This window comes from Scyliorhinus torazame, chromosome 2 (assembly GCF_047496885.1).
Source record: "Scyliorhinus torazame isolate Kashiwa2021f chromosome 2, sScyTor2.1, whole genome shotgun sequence".
NCBI lineage: Eukaryota > Metazoa > Chordata > Chondrichthyes > Carcharhiniformes > Scyliorhinidae > Scyliorhinus > Scyliorhinus torazame.
The window spans coordinates 138167453-138185742 of NC_092708.1; the positions used below are offsets into that span (position 1 = coordinate 138167453).

The 18290-nt window shown below is 47.4% G+C and overlaps 1 protein-coding gene across 1 annotated transcript in view; it reads right to left on the bottom strand.

The window, feature by feature from the left end:
* The window catches only part of pde1a (phosphodiesterase 1A, calmodulin-dependent), an 851988-nt gene that overhangs the window by 583429 nt on the left and 250269 nt on the right, over positions 1–18290 (bottom strand). The window contains exon 4 of the mRNA XM_072477634.1: positions 9585–9611. Within this exon, the coding sequence (XP_072333735.1) occupies positions 9585–9611 (27 nt within the window). The remainder of the gene's footprint in view (positions 1–9584; positions 9612–18290) is intronic.

An 18290-nucleotide genomic window follows, 5' to 3' on the forward strand; every position in this document is an offset into this window, starting at 1 on the left:
GCTGTCTCCTGCTGGAATGCGCGGGAGGTGTCGTGTTCCCTGTTTTATAGTGTGTATGCTCTTGCCTGTGATTGGTTGTGGTGTTGTGTGTGTATTGATGTGTCTGTTGATCTGTCCATCCATATATATGTATGTTTGCACCATGATGTTTACCTGAATATCATGACATCCCCCCTTTTTTACAAGAACATGTGCCTATGTGGTTATAAGTAGAGATGTGTACTGAGTGCAGCTGAATGTGTGTGTGTGCAATATCTACAGCATGTACATGAGGCTAAACTATATACATGGGGCGATGTCATGTGCGACATAGCAACGAGGTTGTACCATAAACAAAACACGTGGAAATGTTAAACGTCAAAACGAACTCCTGTACCGACAAGGAAAAAGAGAAACATATTAACACAGTGGTATGATACATCATACCAGGGCAGCATGGTAGCATTGTGGATAGCACAATTGCTTCACAGCTCCAGGGTCCCAGGTTCGATTCCGGCTTCGGTCACTGTCTGTGCGGAGTCTGCATATCCTCCCCGTGCATGCGTGGGTTTCCTCCGGGTGCTCCGGTTTCCTCCCACAGTCCAAAGATGTGCAGGTTAGGTGGATTGGCCATGACAAATTGCCCTTAGTGTCCAAAATTGCCCTTGGTGTTGGGTGAGGTTACTGGGTTATGGGGATAGGGTGGAGGTGTTGACCTGGGGTAGGGTGCTCTTTCCAAGAGCCGGTGCAGACTCGATGGGCCGAATGGCCTCCTTCTGCACTGTAAATTCTATGATAAATCTATGATTAAATCGGCAGAACAGGACCAACTTGCCTCCCACGAGGCAGAGAGTGTACAGGCCATTCCCCGAATGCGGCGCCTTAGCATCGATGAAGGCGGCCATTTTGCGTGCTTTTCCAGGGCTCCCACGCATGCGCACCACGGACAGGAGAACAAAGCGGCCGAAGACCACACTGCGCAGGTGCGAGCGGCGGCTGATCGCACTGCGCATGTGCGACGACGCACGGAGCATTACGACGACAACGTCATGACGTGCCCGAACTGCGGCAATGCCCACTTAAAACGGCAATGCCCTGCAAGAGGCAGGCAATGTTTAAATTGTGGGAAGCCTGGCCATTATGCAGCCTTGTGCAGGTCTGCACCTCCGATCGTGGGCCAGCGATCCCAGTTCCAACACAAACACGTTCGAAGTGTGCAGCAAGGGCTGCTGGATTAGAACCTGGTAACACCACGGATCCAGAGGACGACTGTCTGGAGCCCCACCTCGTGTGGGCATCATTACCACGTATGACAAGGCCTCCTCAAATTCAGCAACACGCCTACCCATCCTCAACGTGGATTCTGCTGACGAATGGCGTGCTGTCGTACAAGTCAACCAATGCAGCACCCGGTTCAAGCTGGACACTGGTGCTTCAGCCAATCTCGTATCTCAAGCAGATCTTGCTCGCATCCAAAGGCAGCCAAAAATTCTTCCGCCGGCCTGCCAGCTGCATGATTATAATGGCAATGCCATTACTGCGTTAGGGTCTAGTCACCTGCATGTCTCTAACAAGGCCATCAAAGCCACACTGCGATTCGAAATTGTCAAGCCTGACAAGGCTTCCCTGCTTGGTGCCCATGCATGGAAGCTACTCAATCTCGTCCAGCGCGTACATGCCATGTCCTCTGCCAATATGAATCTTCAGGCTGACATTGACAAAATCCTGTCACAATACCCGGATGTGTTCAGTGGGATGGGCACGCTGCCGTACCGCTACAAAACCTTACTCAAGCCTGATGCCACGCCTGTGATCCATGCACCACGCCGGGTGCCATCTCCTCTGAAGGACCATTTAAAGGCGCAGCTGCAGGAGCTCCAAGACCAGGGTATAATCTCTAAAGTGACGGAACTGATTGACTGGGTCAGCTCGATGGTCTGCGTGAAGAAGCCCTCTGGAGAAATGCGCATATGTTTGGATCCCAAGGATCTTAACCAAAACATAATGCGGGAACACTATCCGATCCCGAAGCGGGAGGAGCTAACCAGTGAGATGGCACATGCCAAATTCTTCACGAAGCTAGATGCATTGCGTGCCTTCTGGCAGATACAACTGGACAAGTCCAGCAGGAAGCTCTGCACATTTAATACACCTTTCGGAAGGTACTGTTACAACCGCATGCCGTTTGGTATTGTTTCAACCTCTGAAATCTTTCACAGGATCATGGAACAGATGCTGGAGGGCATTGAGGGTGTGCGGGTTTCTGTTGATGACGTCATTATATGGTCCATGACCCCAGAGGAACACATATCTCGTCTCCAACAAGTCTTTAGATGCATACATGCCAACGGCCTCAAGTTGAACAAGGCCAAATGCTTCTTTGGCATGTCATCAATCAAGTTTTTGAGTGATCAAATATCCCAGCAGGGCGTGCAACCGGTCTCAGACAAAGTCAAGGCCATCAACACCATGAAGACCCCGGAAGACAAAATGGAGGTACTCTGCATCCTGGGGTATGGTTAACTTCTTGGGAAAGTTCATTCCCAACGTCGCATCACACACCACGGCTCTCAGGCATCTGGTGAAGAAGTCCACTGCCTTTCAGTGGCTACCCACACATCAAGCAGAGTGGCTCAAGTTAAAGGCAAAGCTCACCACTGTTCCGGTACTAGCGTTTTTTGACCCAGAGCGGGAGACAAAAATCTCCACGGATGCCAGCCAGGATGGCATTGGTGCGGTGCTCCTCCAGAAGGATGACTCCTCGTCCTGGGCTCCAGTGGCCTATGCATCCAGGGCAATGACTCCCACTGAGCAGAGGTATGCTCAGATAGAGAAAGAGTGCCTGGGCCTCCTCACCGGTATTGTAAAGTTCCACGATTCCGTCTACGGTCTACCAGCCCTCACAGTAGAATCTGACCACTGACCCCTAGTCCATATTATTCACAAGGACTTGAATGGCATGACGCCCAGGCTTCAGCGCATTCTCCTTCGACTCCACAGGTATGATTTCGAATTGGTTTACACACCGAGCAAGGAGCTAATCATTGCGGATGCCCTGTCTCACGCCATCACCTCGCCCTGTGAACAGGTCGACTTCATCCGCCAAGTTGAGGCACAGGTGCAACTGTGTGCCAGTAACCTCCCGGCCTCAGACAAACGAGTCGTCAACATTCGAGAAGAGACTGCCAAGGACCCTCTTTTGCAGCGGGTCATACATCACCTTGCAAATGGTTGGCAGAAAGAGCAATGTCATTTAATGTCAAGGATGACCTAACAGTTGTCGAGGGGATCCTCCTCAAGCTGGATCGGATCGTTATTCCTCGCAGCCTCCAGAGCTTAGTGCTCAAACAGATCCACGAGGGACACCTCGGTATCGAGAAATGCAGGCGCGGGCCCAGCAGGCTGTCTATTGGCCTGGCATCAACGAGGACATATCCAACCTGGTGCTCAATTGTGCGACTTGCCAGCGTATCCAGCCTGCTCAGCCCGAAGAAACACTCCAGCAACACGAGATCGTGACCTCTCCATGGTCTAAGGTGGGAATCAACCTTTTTCACGCCAATGGACATGATTACGTGCTTATAAATGGCTACTTCTCGAGTTACCCCGAAGTAGTGAATCTGTCCGACCTCACATCAAGGACCGTCATCAAGGCCTGCAAGGAGACATTTGCCAGGCATGGTATTCCACTCACTGTCATGAGCGACAATGGTCCCTGCTTCCACAGCCAAGAGTGGTCGAATTTCGCGAAGCTATACCAGTTCAAGCACATTACCTCGAGCCCACATTACCCGCAATCTAACGGGAAGGTCGAAAAAGGGTCTACATCGTGAAGCAACTGCTCTGCAAGGCTGCGGACTCAGCTTCTGACTTTAACCTTGCACTCATGGCTTACAGGGCAACCCCTCTGTCCACCGGTATGTCTCCGGCACAACTCCTTATGAATCGTGACCTGCGGACGACTGTTCCGGCCATTCATTTCCCTGACCTGGCTCACCTCCCAGTGCTGCAAAAGTTGCAGCAACTCAGAAACCGGCAAAAGCTGACATACGATGCTCATGCTCCTGATTTGCCTGTGCTCTCTCCGGAAGATGCTGTTCGCATCAAGTTGCCTGGTGGAGGCTGGTCAGCTCCAGCTGTTGTTGTTCGACAGGCTGCTCCCAGGTCGTTCAAGGTTCGCATGGCTGATGGATCTATTGTCAGGCGCACAGAAGGGCACTACGCAAACTTGCCTACCCACCACCGGATCTCACGTTCCCAGCTGTCGTTATGCTTTTTCCGGACACCTCGCTCCACGAGGCCACCAATCTGGCTGCAACACTGCCTGTCAACGCGCTATCGTCCCCACCTCCACCTCTCAGGCGGTCGACAAGGATCCGACACCAGCCCCAGAGATTGGACTTATAAATATTTCCTTTGTACATATTGTTCTGTATCTGCACGCTAGACACCTTACATGTACATATGCATTCACTCGCCATTTTCTGTAAATAGTTATATCTGTAAATATGTTCTATATGCTCTAAGCAACCGACACATTTTTATTAAAAAAGGTGTCATAATATGCACCCATGCACATCATGAGGTAAAAACAGGCAGTGACAGACACCCAGGTTAGCCAGCATACAGGACAGAACACAACCAATCACCAGACAGAACACCAGAGGGGGGATTCCAACTATAAAACACACGAGGCATCAGCACTCCGCCTCTTTCCACTGGTGACAACTTTAGTGACAGTCAGGGTGTATATATCATTCAGCACCTTCTACGCGTGGATCAGAACTAGCCTGGTCTAGTAAGTTAGAGTTAGTACACTTAGAGTAGTAGAGTGTCAACCCACAGCCAGCTGTGTGCATTGTTACAGAAGTTCAATAAATCGTATTGAACTAACGCCTACGTTTGGTGTATGCTTTACAGTTCATCTGCATCCTGTTGCAGTCCGTGTTACTCCAGGGTGAATAACGTGACAATGTTTACCCTTTACTCACCAGTTTCTGCTGAAAATACACCAGGAATTGGAAGAAGATCACAAAATTTCAGGGTTGGAGTTCCGATGACAGGTCATCAATCAGAAACGTTACCTCTGGTTTCTCTCTCCACAGGTACTGCCAGATCAGCTGAGTACAGTGTGTTTCCCAGCACTACCAACTGGAATTTCTAATGTTCCCCGAATACGAATCATCATTTTACCAACCAGATGCACTTCTGGAGTTATCCGGAACCTGTATCTTTATACAGCATTATTTAACACTTGGCTTTGACAAAGGGTCATCTGAACTCGAAACGTTAGCTCTTTTCTCACCCTAAAGATGCTGCCAGACCTGCTGAGATCTTCCAGCATTTTCTCTTTGGTTTCATTATTTTACACTTGATATTTTAATGTGCTGTTGAAGATTAGAAGTAAGAAGTAAAAAGAATACTGTTCCTTACTTCCTGAGAATTTGCACATTATAAGTATTGAGTGGTATTCCAATGGTAAATGGAACTCTGTGTTAACCGACGATTTTGAGTACCGGCACCAGCCCTTTCCCACCCACGCCAGATAATAAACATCATACTCTATTTCCAGCATTTTCTCCTTTTATTTCAGATTTTCAGCATTGACAATATTTTATCTGTTTAGCTCTTCCTGACCTGTCTTCGATTCCTGATCCTCGCAGCTTACATAAAATTGTGCACAATACTCCTAAGGCCCATCCCCGGTCATACCATCTCCAGTCACAAGTGACTTCAAGAACTGAATAATGAGCATCATTTGAATCCACAACTTTCTGATTTAGCGGCAAATACTATCAGCCTTAATATGTACAAATCGGCCACTACATAATAACAGTGACTGCATTCCACAGACTGTGAAACAATTTGGGACATAGCATAAAGTTCTTCCTTTATTTTCTTTAACTCTACACCATCACAAAGTGAACATTTTATATTAAACTCTATTTGAGATCATAGAACCATAAAATAATAGAATCCCCACAGTGCTGAAGGGGGCTATTCGGCCCATCGAGTCTGCACCAATCCTACCAAGAGCACACTACCTAGGCCCACTCCCCCACCCTATTTCGTAACCCCACCTCATCTGCACATCCCTCGATACTAAGGGGCAGTTTTTAACCATGGTCAATCCACCTAACCTGCACATCTTTGGACTGTGGGAGGAAAACGGAGCACCCACTTAGCCCCGGGGAGAATGTGGAAACTCCACACAGACACCCAAGGCCAGAAGTTATTCAAAAACACAAAGGTTTTCCTCTTGTATTGGAATGCAAACAGAAGCAAAGGAATCGGAGAAACATAAAGAAATAGCTATCAATAAGTTTAGTTTGTACTCATTTGTGGTAGAATTTAAAATGTGTTGTTAAAAAAATTCCCCACATATCTTTTACAGAAACATTGGGCGAAATTCTCCCCCAACGGCACGATGTCCGCCGACTGGCGCCAAAAACGGCGCCAATCAGACGGGCATCACGCCGGCCCAAAGGTGCGGAATGCTCCGCATCTTTGGGGGCCGAGCCCCAACATTGAGGGGCTAGGCCGACGGCGGAGGGATTTCCGCCCCGCCAGCTGGCGGAAATGGCGTTTGTTGCTCCGCCAGCTGGCGGAAGTGGCGTTTGCTGCCCCGCCAGCTGGTGCGGAAATGCGGCGCATGCGCGGGAACGCCAGCGGCCGCCGACAGTTTCCCGCGCATGCGCAGTGGGGAGAGTCACTTCCTCCTCCGCCATGGTGGAGACCGTGGCGGAGGCGGAAGGGAAAGAGTGCCCCCACGGCACAGACCCGCCCGCGGATCGGTGGGCACCGATCGCGGGCCAGGCCACCGTGGGGGCACTCCCCGGGGTCAGATCGCCCCGCGCCCCCCCCCCCAGGACCCCGGTGCCCGCCCACGCCGCCTGGTCCCGCCGGTAAATACCAGCTTTAATTTACGCCGGCGGGACAGGCAATTTCTGGGCGGGACTTCGGCTCATCCGGGCCGGAGAATTGAGCGGGGGTTCCCGCCAACCGGCGCGGCCCGATTCCCGCCACTGCCCAATCTCCGGTACCGGAGACTTCGGCGGGGGCGGGATTCACGGCGGGGGGTCGGAGAATGACGCCCCTTATCCTAAAGTTGAAAATAAAAATGGTTAAATGAATGTAAGTCCTTCACATGGCTCTGTGGCAATGCGTTAAGAGCTTATCTGCGGAATTTTCCATTGTCGGGATCCTCCGGTCCGCCGGCGGTGCATCCACTCCCGCAGGTTTCCTGACGGCGTGGGGTGGCCACAATGAGAAACCCCATTGGCCGGCTGTAGGAACAGAGAATCCCGCTGCTGGCCGGGGCGTGCCATGCAACAAAACGCAGTTGACGGACCGGAGAATCCCGTCCTATTTCTTTTACTCAAGAAGCAGGCTGTGAACTTTGAGCATAGAGACTGGTTCATTGATTTAAATTGCAGATGGCTGCATTGATGTACACAGGCAGGACATTAATGAAGCCATAGATGCTCTGTTTCAAAATGCTAACTGCATTTAATTCAGTACTCGATACAGAGCCTGGCAGGATTTTATAGAAAATGTAGCATTTATCATTAATTTTCACCCAAGTAGCTAATCAGGCGCTGTGCACCAACCTCTGACATTCATCAGGAAAAAAGGATTTGACAATGGCCGGAATTCTCCAGTCGTCAGGATTCACTTTTCCCGCAGGCAGCGCACCCCCACCAGCAGGTTTTGCAACGGCGTGGTGTGGTTTCAATGGGAAATCCCACTGACAAGCAGCGGGAAGATAAAATCCCGCCGCCAGTGAACGGCGCACCACCGAGAAACACCGCAGCTGGGGGACCAGAGAATCCCGCCCTATGTATATTTATATAGCACAAATCATGTCCCGGAAGATATCTCAGAGTGATTGGGGGGAACTAGAGGCTTCCAGTTATTCCAGGATGACAATAAATTGATTGATTGGCTTCTCACAGATATCAGTTACTCACTTGAAACATGACTATAGGCACTGCTAGATAGACTCCTACACTCCTCGCAATGAGGCACATTCAGGTGGAGCCTCAATGAGCAAACGTTTGACATGCTTACCTTTTTACATATCCACAAGAAAGTGCTGCCATGAACTAGTTCGGCTTGAGAGTCACTTGCCAGCTCCAAGCCACGCCAATGCCCATTGATCTGAAAGCAGAGACCGCTGCATGGCAACAAGGTCCGAGAGGATGTTCCACCACATCGCTATTTTGTTTCCAAGCACCTTCAAACTAACATTTATGATATGTTGCATACTGGAACTCAACATCACAGTGTCATCAGTAGCAGCGTCCCTGAGAAATACTCCAAATGCGCTCACCAACTGAATGTCTAAGATCGCTCGTGTTGTTGTCTCAGATATTATATGTAGCTCAATTAAAGTTTGCTGAAGGATAAAATTCATTCTTTTTGCTTAGCATCACCCAACTGAGCAGGCAAATCCAATTGGCCTGTTAGGCACACTGATTCATATCCATTGTGCATTTTCCATGCCCTGTCTAAGTCTAAGACGTTAGAATGACAAAGTAACTCAACGGGGACCATGCTATGCTTCTACTCAAGAGCAGCCTGCCCATCATTAACCGGTACCTCTGCCCCTTCCACACCTATGATGAATTATCTCACCTGCGATTTCACTTATAAATCTGCTACAATGGTATAAAGCTGCAAACTGCGACACAAATATTAAGATGCATTTATTCAGATTATCTGCGTCTGACACTGCCGGTGTTCATATAGTCCAGGAGGCCATTGGTTTCATATGAAAATGGCAAGGACCCTGCCACTAGCAGCCTGCCGAGGGATTTGGCAGAGCAGAGAGACTGGAAAGTAAATCGAACGGAATCTATTGTAGGGGGATGCTGGGCCCACCTCTGAGTGCAGGGGGTTCAAAATTTATATATTTCTTTAAATGGACAACCTTCGTTGTGTGGGGTTTGAATCTGTAGACGTGACCTGTTCAGCTGTATAGTACATGTTGCCTCATTCGGTGTTATCACTGCCAACCCTACTCTGGATTTCCCTAGAGGTTGAAATGCTCAAACCCCCTGACGTAGGAAGTTTTCACTCCTGGCCCCAGCCCCTTTTATGTTGATTAACTTGTAAGGAACAAGTGGATTCTCAATTTACACCGCAAACATACAACAAGATCCGAAGATATTGATAACTTTTCATGAGGTGAGTTCCATCAGTGGAGAGCCCATCCCAGCCATCTCAGAGAATCCGATCAAGGCCCAGTGTGAATGTAACAGATGGGATTACATGAATCTGTTCACTGTGCCTTTAACTGAACCATGCACAAATATCACTTTTTTAATTTGTACTAATGCAGTAGCATATTAATTGTCCAAAGAATGTAATTGTGCTGTTGCCAAACTCTCACACATATATTCACAAATTACATTCTACAAAGCGCACAGCTTTGTAATGTAACCATACACATCAAAGCAATCACATTTCTCCAAATGCAATGTAACCCATAGATTTCTTAGAAAAATATGATTCATCAATGAAACCGGCAATGAAAACATTAAATAAAGGACGCAAGTCATACTTCAAACTGTTTTAAAATAAGTGCTCATAAATAGCCTTACCTGTGTGATGTGCTTTTGTATTTCTGTCTGTAATAAAAATGATATATTAGCTGTTGCTGTCCCTTCAGCATAAAAATATATCATGAAATGATTAGTAACACACTAAACAGAGATTATAATCTCAAAATGCTATAAACTGGGAGAAGCTATTTTCAGTGCAATATCTGTCGAGCAGGAGGGCAGTTTGATTTGAATTTGGGATAGAACCTTGGGCAGGTTTGCACCGTTTATCAGCTTGTTGGGAAATCCCATCATATTTGCGTGTAAAGCCATTGGGCATGATTTACCGGCCGCATCCCGCTGAAATCCCTCAGGGGCTGTTTAGCACAGGGCTAAATTGCTGGCTTTGAAAGCAGACCAAGGCAGGCCAGCAGCACGGTTCAATTCCCGTACCAGTGTCCCCGAACAGGCGCCGGAATGTGGCGACTAGGGACTTTTCACAGTAACTTCATTGAAGCCTACTTGTGACAATAAGCGATTTTCATTTTCATTTCAAATCAGGATAGGACGTAGCCGGTAGATCCCATAATAGGCCTATTTCAGGATTCCCAATGATCGTTATGCCCCACGAGATCTAACAAGATCATTGTGGGCAGACTGATCACTCAAGTGACCTTAACTGCTCGCTTATGTTTGCCCCCCCCCCCCCCCCCCCCCCCCAGATGTAACCGGTCCCCGGGATCTACTGGCCTCAGCATGGAGATCACAGCACGGCGCCATTTAGCATTGGTCCCCACAAATGGAGACCAGATGGAATTCATTAGGGAGGGGTCTCCCAAGCGATCAGAGGCTCATGGATGATTGAAATCTGGGCAGGGTGGCACCCTGGCACTGCTGGTGCCACCCAGGCACCATGGCACTGCCAGCCTGGAACCTTAAAAGTGCCATCTGGGCACCCTGGCAGTGCCATTTGGGTGCTGCTCTGGCACTGCCAGCTTGCTCAGGTGGCACTGCCAGGGTGCCAGGTTTGCAATGCCAAGGTCCCCATGTGGCATTTTGTCCACACCAGGGATGGGCCCAGAAGAGCCCTGCCCGCTCGAGAACATCTGAACAGGTCAGTTGGGGCACTGGAGAGGTCCGGGGCCAAGAGATTGGAGCGCCAGATCTCTTCTGGCACTGATGAGCGGAACTCCCCAGTGCAGGAAATGTGACTAAGTGCGGCCTTGATAGGGAATTCCCCACTGAGGCACGAAAAACTAAGAGTGCCATTCAGAGTGCTAAAAGCACCAGGAATTACCCCATTAATCCCACCCAGAACTGGAGTATTTATTTTTGTGTTATATCACGCTCATAATGTTCGCTGCCACAGATCAGGAGTTGGAGGATAGGAAGCATCTCAGCTCAACGTTGATTTTCAGAAACACAGCTCACCCTTTAATCACATGAAACCAGCAGAAGCAGTTGGCGAATGCTGGAAATGTGAAATAGAAACAGAGAAACGCAGGGGATTCTCGGAAGGTCTGGCAGGGTCTGTGGAGAGAGGAACAGAGGTCGGAATTCTCTGACTCCCACAAGATGGGTTTTCGAGCAACAGAGGAGGCTCACCATTAGGCGGCAGTGGGATATTCCAGTCCCGCCAAAGAAATTTGCCTTTTTCCTTGGCTTGCCGACCATGCCCCCGAGCAACCTGCCGATCAATAGCGGCTTGCCTCTGCCACTGGAAAACTCACAGTGGTTGGCGGGGGGTGGGGTGGGGCACCAAGAGTTAACCTTTCAGATTGATAACCTTTCATCTGAAGTTAACTCTGTTTCTCACTTCAGAATGCTTCCTGAACTACTGATGATTTCTAGAAGAAGCAAGTAGCAAATTATTAAACCACCTCACTGGAGCCACGCAGCTACTGATGTTGCAGCGGATAGGCCGACTCGATCTGCTTGCAAGCAAAGCGGCTTCCCACAAAAATGTGCCAAGTAGCCTGACCCCAGGATTTATTATGGTGCCAGGAATACTGAGAGTGGGGTAGGTTTACCCCACCCCGATCCACCCCACCAACGACTGCAAATTCAGAGCCTAATTGTGCAAACAGAAAGTGAAACCAATGAACAAAAAGAAAAAGAAAACCCAGAAATGACAGATTCAAATGGAATGCATTATAAGACACCTTGAAACGCATCTGCGTATCATAACTTTAAAGCGACATTAGACTTAATTTGTCTTGGACAAAATATAGGAATAGCATCATCCTATTTTCAGCCTCCAACAATTAGTAATATTTTCATGTCTAATTACCTTTTTTATCATGCATGATGTGATATAAACAGAAGTGTATAATCCCAAAACATTGAATATTGCTAAAATAATTGTATGTAATTATGTGCAACAGCAAACTCTAACAAAAGCATACATTGGCATTGAACCAAAATATGAAGTTTAGCTGCTCCTTCTCTTATTTAAATGGTAATTTAGAACATATTCATGTTGAAATGTACCCTAAAAATTTGCAGATGTCCTTTTGATTTGGCTCTAGAAAGTGTCACACTACTATGCTGCACATCCATGAGAAGATGCAGTGGAGTAATTATTTAGATTTTGTTTTAGTCCGTACACCCAACATGATGTCAATTTGCAGTCAAGAATTGCATCTCCCAGCATCATTGCTTGTCCTAAAATCTTAATTCCTCCGATAGAAAAGAAAATGAAACTTTTGCAACAATCTCAAGTCTCAAATCTCTTTCATTAAACATGATTTAAAGAGACAGTTCAATCACCAGCTCCAACAGATAGGCAATTTATTTCATTAGTAGAGACATGAAATTGCTTCGTCATTTTCAAATGTGCTGGCCCAAGATCATTCTTCTTCCTTAAATAATTGAATCCAAACCACTTTCTCCAATGAAGTCAATTATAGTTTCAAATTATTGGGAGCATGGAATGAATGAGGTCAAAATAAAGCATTGCATTTTGAAAGGATTTCTTTTAGTTCATCTACTGGCAAATAAATTAAACTCATTTTCTCGACTCATTATTTTATATTGTGAAACGAATCACGGAAATAGTTTTAAATATACTCAAATACATCAAATTCATATTTCAAAACTGCATAATGAAATGTGGGCCAGGTTTTCCTGCAAGTTCAGTGACATTCACTTTGAATTTAGCCATCCTCAAATATCCAGTGAGCACTGGGAAAGTGTGCGGGAAGTATTCAAAGTGAGAAGATCATGCTGTCAATCAGCATCTAACACTGATTGGACTCCAGCGGAGTGATTTTTACTGCAACACTTCATCAAATGTTGACTCCAGGAAGTGTTGACTCTTAATGCCACACAGCTGGCCTTTTGGCTAAGATGAGCGTAAGGTCAGGTGTAATGCCTGGATCTGGTATATCTTTCTTGTGGGGACCATGAATTGGATTCAATTTGAATTGGTTTTTTGGAGCAGGCAAGGAGCTGGATTAGGGATTTGCCCCTGTCCACACTCTGAGCTCCAGTTTTGTAACTCTGATTAAGTAATTTTTAAGAAACATGTATTCAGTCCCCCAACAGAGCTATTTTAAAGGGACCATCAACTGCTGACAGATTGATTGCTGATTAATTTCTATTGAGTGAGTTAACAAGTGTTTGGAGGTTTGTATTGTTAAAAATTGTAAAGGTAGAGTCTGCAGTACCTGGTATGACAGGAGTCTGCTCAGAGCACTTGCTCCCAGTCATTGTCTGCTCTAGTTTTTATGTCCCTTTGCCTAGAGCCATGAAAGAGAAAATGAGCAGAGGTGACATCAAGGAGAACCAGTTGCAAGGGGGAGTGGAGGCTTTCAACAGCAGCCATATCACACCAGAGTCTTCAGAGTACATCTCCGATGCTAACCTCTGTGAGTAAAAATGTGTATGATGCGAGAAAGAGGATTAGTAAAGAACATTCTTTCTCTGCGATGGTTTTAGATCCGCCCTGGTTATAGCCTCAAGCATGGTTACTGCATTTGTGGTGAACATAGATTCCTCCACTGGGGTGGAGACATGTAGCTATGCCTGCTTCTCTTTGCTCAGGCGTGGCTGTCTGAGGTCACGGATCATATTGCCTTGCAATTGAGAGATAAATGTCTCAGTTACTCTGTCAGAGAACCTTGAAGACCACTCTTTCATGTTCTGCCATTCATGTGTCCTTCCCAATTGAACCTCACTCTCAGAATGTCTTCCAGCACCTGCTCGATTCAAAATCCACTGGGCGACATGGTAGCACAATGGTTAGCTCTGTTGCTTCACAGCGCCAGGGTCCCGGGTTTGATTCCTACTTGGGTCACTGTCTGTGCGGAGTCTGCACATTCTCCCCTTGTCTGCGTGGGTTTCCTCCGGGTGCTCCGGTTTCCTCCCACAAGTCCCGAAAGACGTGCTTGTTAGAACATAGAACTTACAGTACAGAAAGAGGCCATTCGCATTGAGTCTGCACCGACCCACTTAAGCCCTCACTCCCACCCTATCCCCATAACCCAATAACCCCTCCTAACCTTTTTGATCACTAAGGGAATTTATTATGGCCAGTCCACCTAACCTGCACGTCTTTGGACTGCGGGAGGAAACTGGAGCACCCGGAGGAAACCCACGCACACATGGGGAGAAGGTGCAGACTCTGCACAGACAGTGACCCAGCAGGGAATCGAACCTGGGTCCCTGGCGCTGTGAAGCCACAGTGCTATCCACTTGTGCTACCGTGCTACCATTAGGTGAATTGGGCATTCTGAATTCTCCCTCTGTGTACCTGAACAGGCACCGGGAGTGTGGTGACTATGGGATTTTCACAGTAACTTCATTGTGGTGTTAATGTAAGCCTACTTGTGACAATAATAAAGATTAATATTACTATTTGATGCCTTTAAGTGATGCAGGTTAACTTGACTTTGTGCTAACCTCTCAATGCTTTCACTGCTCAGGCTTTAATAAACTCAATAGCGTGTTTAGCGCTGGCTGAGCAATGAAATCATGTAGATCAGCAGGAGTCACAAAGTTTAGCACGCTGCCTGGATCAGAAGGAGCAGGCATAGATTAATCTGACATCACGATCCCTGCGCCTGTTTTTTTTGGGGGAAATACCTCATTTTTACAGCAAGAAATGGGCTGGGTTTAGTACAGTGGGCTAAACAGTTGGCTTGTATTGCAGAACAAGGCAGCAGCACGGGTTCAATTTCCATACCGGCCTCCCCGAACAGGCGTTGGAATGTGGCGACTAGGGGCTTTTCACAGTAACTGCATTTTAGCCTATTTGTGACAATAAGTGATTATTATTAAATGTTACATCATGTGCAGTCTGTCAACTCCATGAATTGTTTAAAAATAGACACAGCCAAGGGTATGGTCAACTATGGTGGAGGGAAATCATTATTGACAAATGCAATTACTGGTGTGTATGCTGGCATCCTCAGATCAGATGTAATGGAGAGAGGATTTCCCTGGTTGACAGGGCCCTCGACCATGCCTGTCCCATTTCTCGTATTTCTGCTCTCACTCCTTCTCCTCCCTCTGAGAGCCATGATAAGTGTTCTCCTTAACCTCACCTTCCATACTCCAAATTTCAGGTCATCGATTTCATTTCTGTCATCTCCAGTGCTGTGTTATGCTTCTTCATGTAGCATAAGCTGCTTCCTTGATGTATGCTTTGACAAAGGAAGGTCCAGACCTTGTAATGAGTTCAATATGTTTATTGACTATTAACACAGTTCTTAAATGAGTTCGACACTCCTGCTAATCTAACTGTAGTAACTCAGTCTAACTAAACCAGTCTGCTCTAAACCACGTGCTGGGTGTGATGCTGTTGATCAACCCTGATGTACTCTCTAGATGTCTGTGGAAAGAGGCAGAGCATATGTGCCCTGTCCTTTTATATGGGTTGTGAAGTGCCCCCTTATGGTAATGCCACCTCTGGGTGTCCTGATTACCCATTGGTTATGTCCTGTTGTAATAACCCATTGGCTGTATGTCTGCATGTCATGACATCTCTGGTGCTCCCTCTAGTGGTTGCTTACTCGTACTGTATTTACATTAACCCCTTGTGTATATACAGTGATGCATATCACCACATCTCCCCTTTTTTCGCGTTACATATTTTCTGTACTTGGTTAAAGAAAATTGAACAAAATAGGTAGATAAGTGATGACATGTACACGTCATGATGAAAGTGATGATTATACAATACCAACTAATATTTATGAGTCCAAAGTTCATGAATTTATATAGTCGAGTGGCTTTCTTGTTTTGTTGTTGAAGTGTCGATGTTGATGTTGTCATTTCCTTGTGAACTCCGTCAGTGTCCCTGTGCTTAAGGAACCAAGAAGTCATCAGGAGATGTTCAAATGGTCAAATCACTTTGTTGTCTGATTGGACTCTATTTTTTTTCAATGCTTGTGGTAGCGATTCTTGATGTCATCTTTCCTGTCTGATCTGGACTGGCGGTTTGCAGTTATCTGTATTGATGTCATATGTCAGCTGCCTTGAAAGCTGGTCTGCTGGTTTGTAGTGTAGCTCTGACAGTGCTCTGACTGTGAGATGTGGCAGGTCCGGGAGGCTTCCAGCGTCCCGGATGGCTTCATCTGCAGAAAGCGCACCCAACTGGAGCTCCACACAGACCGCATGGTTCAGTTGGAGCAGCAGTTGGATGCACTTAGGAGCATGCAGGTGGTGGAAAGCGTCATAGATAGCAGTTATATAAATGTGGTCACACCCAAGGTGCAGGCAGAGAAATGGGTGACCACCAGAAGGGGCAGGCAGTTAGTGAAGGAATCCCCTGTGGTTGCCCCCCTCTCGAACAGGTATACCCCTTTGGATACTGTCAGGGGGGATAGCCTATCAGGGGAAAACAGCAGCAGCCAGAGCAGTGGCACCACAGCTGGCTCTGATGTTCAGCAGCGGGGGTCAAAGCACAGAAGAGCAATTGTCATAGGGGACTCTATAGTCAGGGGAACAGATAGGCGCTTCGGTGGACGTGAAAGAGACTCCAGGTTGGTATGTTGCCTTCCTGGTGCCAGGGTCCAGGATGTCTCCGAATGGGTAGAGGGCACCCTGAAGGGGGAGGGCAAACAGGCAGAGGTCGTTGTACATATTGGTACTAACGACATAGGCAGGCAGGGGCATGAGGTCCTGCAGCAGGAGTTCAGGGAGCTAGTTAGAAAGTTAAAAGACAGGACCTCGAGGGTTGTAATCTCGGGATTACTCCCTGTGCCGCGTGCCAGTGAGGCTAGAAATAGGAAGATAGAGCAGCTAAACACGTGGCTAAACAGCTGGTTTAGGAGGGAGGGTTTCCGTTATCTGGACCACTGGGAGCTCTTCCGGGGCAGGTGTGACCTATACAAGAATGACGGGTTGCATCTAAACCGGAGAGGCATAAATATCCTGGCCGCGAGGTTCGCTAGTGTCACACGGGAGGGTTTAAACTAGTATGGCAGGGGGGTGGGCACGGGAGCAATAGGTCAGAAGGTGAGAGCATTGTGGGAGAACTAGGGAATAGGGACAGAGGGGCTCTGAGGCAGAGCAGACAGGGAGAAGTTGCTGAACCCAGCTGGTCTGGTGGCCTGAAGTGCATATGTTTTAATGCAAGAAGTATTACGGGTAAGGCAGATGAACTTAGAGCTTGGATTAGTACTTGGAACTATGATGTTGTTGCCATTACCTGGTTGAGGGAAGGGCAGGATTGGCAGCTAAATGTTCCAGGGTTTAGATGTTTCAGGCAGGATAGAGGGGGATGTAAAAGGGAAGGCGGAGTTGCGCTACTGGTTCGGGAGAATATCACAGCTGTACTGCGGGAGGACACCTCAGAGGGCAGTGAGGCTATATGGGTAGAGATCAGGAATAAGAAGGGTGCAGTCACAATGTTGGGGGTTTACTACAGGCCTCCCAACAGCCAGCGGGAGCTAGAGGAGCAGATAGGTAGACAGATTTTGGAAAAGAGTAAAAACAACAGGGTTGTGGTGATGGGAGACTTCAACTTCCCCAATATTGACTGGGACTCACTTAGTGCCAGGGGCTTAGACGGGGCGGAGTTTGCAAGGAGCATCCAGGAGGGCTTCTTAAAACAATATGTAGACAGTCCAACTAGGGAAGGGGCGGTACTGGACCTGTTATTGGGGAATGAGCCTGGCCAGGTGGTAGATGTTTCAGTAGGGGAGCATTTCGGTAACAGTGACCACAATTCAGTAAGTTTTAAAGTACTGGTGGACAAGGATAAGAGTGGTCCTAGGATGAATGTGCTAAATTGGGGGAAGGCTAATAATAACAATATTAGGCGGGAACTGAAGAACATAGATTGGGGGCGGATGTTTGAGGGCAAATCAACATCTGACATGTGGGAGGCTTTCAAGTGTCAGTTGAAAGGAATTCAGGACCGGCATGTTCCTGTGAGGAAGAAGGATAAATACGGCAATTTTCGGGAACCTTGGATACCGAGAGATATTGCAGGCCTCGTCAAAAAGAAAAAGGAGGCATTTGTCAGGGCTAAAAGGCTGGGAACAGACGAAGCCTGCGTGGAATATAAGGAAAGTAGGAAGGAACTTAAGCAAGGAGTCAGGAGGGCTAGAAGGGATTACGAAAAGTCATTGGCAAATAGGGTTAAGGAAAATTCCAAGGCTTTTTACACGTACATAAAAAGCAAGAGGGTAGCCAGGGAAAGGGTTGGCCCACTGAAGGATAGGCAAGGGAATCTATGTGTAGAGCCAGAGGAAATGGGCGAGGTACTAAATTAATACTTTGCATCAGTATTCACCAAAGAGAAGAAATTGGTAGATG